This window comes from Acyrthosiphon pisum, unplaced genomic scaffold, assembly GCF_005508785.2.
Source record: "Acyrthosiphon pisum isolate AL4f unplaced genomic scaffold, pea_aphid_22Mar2018_4r6ur Scaffold_20665;HRSCAF=21775, whole genome shotgun sequence".
NCBI lineage: Eukaryota > Metazoa > Arthropoda > Insecta > Hemiptera > Aphididae > Acyrthosiphon > Acyrthosiphon pisum.
Genome location: NW_021770049.1, coordinates 13,522 through 20,012, shown reverse-complemented (window position 1 = coordinate 20,012; position 6,491 = coordinate 13,522). Strand labels below are relative to the sequence as shown.

The following is a 6,491-nucleotide window of genomic DNA, read 5'->3' as shown; positions in this document are numbered from 1 at the left end:
ATACTAACGAAGCATAAAGTGTATACTTAAATAAGTTTTATTACATTTCAAGCACTTTTCGCTGTAGGCGTATGTCCGTTCGAGAATCGACTTTCACCCGAAATTACTGATAGCTAGACACTCAAACTCAGAATCCGAATTTCCGATTTCAACACATACGAGAACCGGACATACACGCCCGGGGGTCTGCGATCCGACGTAGTCGGATTGCCTACCTGACTAGCTACTTGCATACGAGCGACTTACACTCCCACTGTATCCAATCCACCGCAGACGAATTGTCCGTTCGGGAATCGACTTTCACCCAAGATGACTGATAGCTAGACACTCACACTCAGAATCCGAATTTCCAATTTAAACACATACGAGAACCGGACATACACGCCCGGGGGGTCTGCGATCCGACGTAGTCGGATTGCCTACCTGACTAGCTACTTGCATACGAGTGACTTACACTCCCACTGCATCCGATCCGCCGCAAGCGGATTGTCCGTTCGGTAATCGAATTTCTCCCGAGAAAACTGATAGCTAGACACTCAAACTCAGAATCCGAATTTCTGATTTCAACATACACACTCAAGAACCGGACATACACGCCCGGGGCGTCGTCTGCGATCCTCGGATTGCCTACCTGGCTGGCTGTGTCGTACGATCGACTTGAATCGCCCGACTTACGACTAGACACTCTTCCGAGTTCAAAAATTACCGCTTAACCAGGGCTGCCAACACGACAAAACACAATACCCGACGACCCCGCGTTCCCGCCGCAGGCCGGATCGAAAAACCCAGCCCGAGACGAAACGACAAAGATGCATCACCGCCCACACAGTCTTTCCGCCGCAGGCGGGATGACAAACGCCAGAATCTAGTCTTATACTATTAAACGTGAACCCGAGGGCGCAGCCGGTGTCGAAATTCCGTACTGCATTAGGGAACCCTCCTATGAGAAAATTCCGTCTCGCCGGCGGGCGGTCTCCCGGCTATCGGTCCGCCGCCGCGTTATCAGTCTCTCTTATCACTTTTTGCGATTTTTTTCAAAAATTTTAGAGATTTCTAGTTTTACGCCCCCGAGGGCCTCGGGGGGCCCCGTTCGGACCTTTTTCGCCTTCCCCGCTAGATTTATGGGCCGCGCGCGGCCGCACTTTTTTCCCGGCGGGCCCGCCGCGGCCGAGAGCGCGTGCAAACCTAGCGCCGCCGTCGCGCGTGTCGCTCGATAATTTTTTGGAAAAGTCGAGTTTTAGTCCTTTTAGACGCGTCTGCCCTCCCCGTCGACGACTTTTTCGCGTTCCCCGCTTATTCTATAGGCCGCGCGCACGGCCGTTCTTCGGCGAGTCCCGGGGCGTAGCGCCGTCGCGGAAAGCAGACGGCCAATATCGTCGCCGTCGAGTAGGTATCGCTATCTACAGGCATAAATATATGCGTCGGGTCGTTCGTTTTTTTTTTCGCGAATATCGCGTTTTCGACGTCCGAGGGCGGCGAAGCCTGTCGTCCGCCGTCCGACGCGGCCTGATCGCCCGCTCCGACGCCCGAAGCGGACGTGCGAACCGCGTTCGGAATAAGCCGGGACGGCGAAACGGTTTAAGAGTCATAGATTTGACTCCAGTTCTCAACTCAGTAGCTAGGTAGGTAGGATAAGGCGCAAGTATGGGTGATCCGACGGTCGCAGGTTCGATTTCTGACGCCGGGATTATCGATAATTTGCGGCGGCCGTGTAAAACAAAATTTTTTTTTTCTCTTTTTTTTCCCGTTATTATTTACCTTTCATATTTAACTAAAGTTTGCCGGGTTTTTTCAAAATTCGAGTATTACCGCCCCTACGGACTTCGTACGGCCCCGTTGAAGACTTATTCGCGTATGAGCCAAATATATGAGTCGCCCGCGGCAGTACTTCGCTCGCGTCGAGTGCCGTGGCGGAGATTGGGTAGCTGACAGTGTCGTTATTACATTATACCACGGTTTAAGATAGAATGGTTGAGCGACGAGGTCTGATATTTCGGCGGTAGAATTTCTTATCAAAAATATGAAACACTCACTGCCCTGTGGCGCGATCTCGGATCTACTAAATTACCACGATAATCTTAATATTCTTTAAACTATATTATAATTATTAATTATTATTATGTAGTACCTACAACTTCATACTACTTTATAGTTTATGATTGAAAACGTAGAAGAACTTTACAATGTATTTTTTTTTAACAAATGTCAATTTTATTTTGGCATTTAATAGCTTTCCAATCTAATACCAGCCTGCTGTATGAAGTATTAACTAATTTTACAAAGAAAAATAAGAACCAGTTGTTAAATAAACAGATTTTTTAAATTCAATTTTTCTATTCTAGACCAAAACAGATTACCAAAACTCAAAAGGAATAATAGGTAAATCAAAGTAAAAATATAGTTTGTATAAAAACATAATTTTATAATTTGTAATTGTTAATATCTTACTATAAATACACTATAAACCAAAAGCTTATATTTCCTAAGATGATACTAATTTAGATATTTTTTTCTTGGTTTTGTTTAATTTTTTAGCTTCCTGATTTTTTGTATAACTTTACTGTTTCATCCTCATTGTTATATACATAATAAAAATGTCTGTCATTATTTCCGTCTTATGTAGATAACATGGAAAATGTATGGTTATTTTCTCTGCCTGAAAGAACTCTTCATATGTATCATCAAAAGGACTTGAAGATTCAGCATGTTTCATGAACCATAATTCTAATGGCTCCAAGAGTTTGAATAAATAGTGATTTGGATGTGTTAAAAATCTCCGCGTTTTCAAATTCACCAAATCAGCAGCTGGATTTGATGATATTCCATAAATAGTTTGTAAACTCTTAAGGCATGTTTCACATTTTGTAGTTTTTATCAATCATTTATTTATATACCTATAAAATAATAATGTAATAATACAAATTGTATTTTTAATTATTTTATAATCTGTAGGCATAGAATACCTACCCTGCCATAAAATAAACTGCACACTCAAAAGCTGTAGAACTGACATCACTATAATTGTGTTCGCTAAAAACATCCTCAAGATTCCATTGACCTTCTTCAACAATGTAATCAATTTTTTGTTTTAAATTATTTATTTTAACTTCCCTTTCATTTACATCATTATTATCATTTTCTACAAGAAAAAATATGAAAAAGTACTTAAATTAGTGAAAAAATGAATTGTTTACCTTCTAGTATACAACAATTTCCTGATTTGGGGGGGCTTGATTATTGAATATACCGATAACTTTCTGTATAGTTGTAAAAATGTAGGTGTAGTAGGGTGGTCATTGGGACCAGCAACTTGTCTAATGGTACCAAAAAATTTCTAAAGAAAATAAATTCACCCTATGACTTTTTTTAAGTTGCATCCCTAATGCTTCTTCCCAAAATATTTTAATCTCTGCATTTTTGGGGACTCCAAAAAGAAATTTTGATGCCTTGTGAGGATCATGTACACAGCAATAACTTGGCATTTTTAAGTTAATATAAAAAGAAGTATGAAAATTTTATAATTAATTCACAATAACCACAATTATTATAATATCATGGTTAATAGAATTGGCGCGAATTAACATATCCTTTATCTCTTTTTATGTTTATGACTATTGCTATATTCTGTAGTATGTTTACAGTCTAACAGAATAGAATTCTATTTATTTTCTATTCTGTGGTATGGCTAAATTTTATAGTAAATAGTAAAATGCCGTCTGGAATTATTGTTTTTGGCGCCAACATTTAGTGATAGGCCATGTTGGCACTGGAAGCGCTAGTATCCAGTGAGTAAAAACATTTATTTGATAAGAAACTTTTCAGCCGTAATGTACCGTGGGATTGTATGAATCGTCGCTCAACCATTCTATCTTAAACCGTGCTTTATACAGGCATGAATATTTGTGTCGAAAAGTTCTATTTTTTTTTTTTAATTCGATATGCTGCGTTATTATATTATATTTTACTACCTTTTGCCTTTTTGCTTATTCGGTTATTTGATTTGTCATAAATGTACACGATATAGCCCCCGAGGTACGTAGGTACATGCATATTATAATAAATAAATGTATAAATATTAAGAGTCGATACGGTGGTTGGGTCGGGTTAGTTGAATTATATAATAAAATATCCTAGCTCGAGTCGACGCAGACAAGAAATTCGTTCACCCAAACCGGTGTGTAATATCGATGCTGGTTTAAGGTTACCGATTCACTATTATGATACTGATTATTTTATACCGATTACACTAGAAATTCGTTGTAATGATCGGGATGCCCCCTCCAAATCAAATTATCACATGCTGTCGTTCCCGTGAATTTTGAATGTTACAAATTACAATGGTTGAAACATAGAGTAATATTACTCTATGAAATAGTTGAAATCATAGATAATCTTCTATTAGCAATGGTTGAAATTATTAATTATTAATTCGAGTCTTCTGTTTCTGTTTTTTATTTTTTTAAATAACTTAAAATGGGTACTCATAAAGAATTGGATTCTTTAAAACTCCAATTACTTAAAGATTTTTTGTTAAATAAAAATAAACTTAGTTCTTACATTGTACAAGGATTTCCTACGCATAAAAGAACACTTTTCGGTAAGTATTTTTACAAGATATATTTTTCCTTTAGTTTAAACCCAAATTAGAACATTTATTTTCAATACTTACTAATATTTTTAGAAATGAATGACCTATTCTATATATATGTCATATGTGTACTTAAAAGTAACTCCGTTATATTTTTTTTAGATATTATTACATTGACTTTAAATGATGAAAACGATGACGACGATGAAATGAATGTGTTTATTAGATTTGAGAGACAAGTTAGAAGTAAAATAAAAAACTTTACCGAAGTAACTGTATTGGACATGACAGACAAGGACTTCAAAATTCATTTTAGTTTGACAAGAGAGAGTATTGAGGTTACACATTATACATATATAACTAATGCCTGTTTAATTTATTCAAATTTTTATTTTATAAGTTATACTAAGTACCTACAATGTATAGTTTTATTTTTAGATTTTAATTTTCAATTTGGGTCCTTTATTGTCAAATTAAAAGTTCAAGTGTTCCATTGAAAAACAAATACTGGTGTTTACATGGTATATGGCTAATTGTGAAACACATCGGTTAGTATAAATGAACACATCTAAAAAGATTAAATTAATGAAATAAAAAGTTAAATTATTTATTTTTAGACAAATAGCAAATCGATTTAATCTATCTGATAGCACCAGTCATGGGATTATTATAAATTGTTTGCTACAAATAAATACCCTTAATAGAGTTTTTATACAATGGCCAAGCGGTCAAAGGGCAATAGAAACTGTGGAAAAATTCAATGCCTTAAGGCAAACTTCTTTTCCAAATGTTATTGGAGCTGTTGATGGCTGCCATATTGCCATATTAGCACCTTGGAAGAAGAGAAGTGTGATGCCAAAATTAGATAGGAATATGTTTTACAACCGTAAACAAGTTCCATCAGTATTGCTTCAGGTTTTTATAAGTGTTTATAAATAAAAAAATGCATTTAAATACATTTAACATAATATTGCTTTTCTATCCAAATTTTCCCATTCCTCTTATGAATTAAAATAATTTTTATAATGAAATGTTTATTTCAGGGAATCGTAAATGCAGACCAAATCTTCATAGATGTTTTTGCCGGTTGGCCTGGCTCGTCTCACGATGCTAGAGTGTTTCGAAAAAGCACAATAGGGCAAAATATTTTAGAAAATCATGGCTCTATACTCCCCCCCAATTGCCATATTTTAGGCGATGGAGCATATCCATTAACCGAAAAAATTATGGTGCCATATAAGGATAACGGTCACCTTACACAAAATCAAAAGAATTTTAATAAGATTTTAAGCAGTTCACGTGTGGTCGTCGAACAAGCTTTTGGAAAACTTATTGGAAGATTTCGAAAATTAAAGTACATTAGTCATTAAGAAATTTGTTTTTTTTTCTAGCATATCATTAATTCTAAGCATTTTATTAATTAATATAGACATATGGATGTATACCATAAATCGTACTGTGCTAAGATTATCACCGCTGCATGTTGTCTACACAATATTTGTATGACAACTGGAGATGACTTTGATGCCGATCCATATGTGTCTGAAATAGAGATAGGAGGTGATCTACATGAAGATGGGACTAGAAGCGGAGTATTAAAGCGTAATACAATTTGCAATGCATTGCTACTACAAGATCACATTTAAATATATATTTATTACTTTTCTATTTTCATTATTGAATATTTTTAGCAGATATTGTAAATAAACAAGATGTCAAATAAACGAGTACATATTATTGTTTTGAATTTATTACACATAATATATATATATATAAAATTTCAATTTCCTTTTGAATAGTTAAACTTTAATATAAAACAAAATTATTTAACCAATTTAAATAATAAATAACAAACATAAATTATTGACTTCATTATAATAATATCACATTATTGTTTCCTTTA

The 6,491-nt window shown here is 35.6% G+C and overlaps 1 protein-coding gene across 1 annotated transcript; it reads left to right on the top strand.

The window, feature by feature from the left end:
* Positions 1 to 4,473: 4,473 nt before the first annotated feature.
* Positions 4,474 to 6,234, top strand: LOC103310399 (putative nuclease HARBI1). The gene is made up of 6 exons (XM_008188587.1): positions 4,474 to 4,597; positions 4,751 to 4,926; positions 5,069 to 5,136; positions 5,206 to 5,503; positions 5,632 to 5,942; positions 6,018 to 6,234. Exons 1-6 carry the CDS (start codon positions 4,474 to 4,476, stop codon positions 6,232 to 6,234), a joined length of 1,194 nt encoding a protein of 397 aa, XP_008186809.1.
* The last annotated feature ends 257 nt before the right edge of the window (positions 6,235 to 6,491 follow it).

Excerpts from the sequence above, each read along its gene's own strand:
- LOC103310399 (XM_008188587.1), top strand. The coding sequence starts at position 4,474 with ATGGGTACTCATAAAGAATTGGATTCTTTAAAACTCCAATTACTTAAA. Across the intron at positions 4,927-5,068 it reads TGACAAGAGAGAGTATTGAG|TTCAAGTGTTCCATTGAAAA; the intron begins GTTACACATTAT and ends TCAAATTAAAAG. Across the intron at positions 5,137-5,205 it reads GCTAATTGTGAAACACATCG|ACAAATAGCAAATCGATTTA; the intron begins GTTAGTATAAAT and ends ATTTATTTTTAG.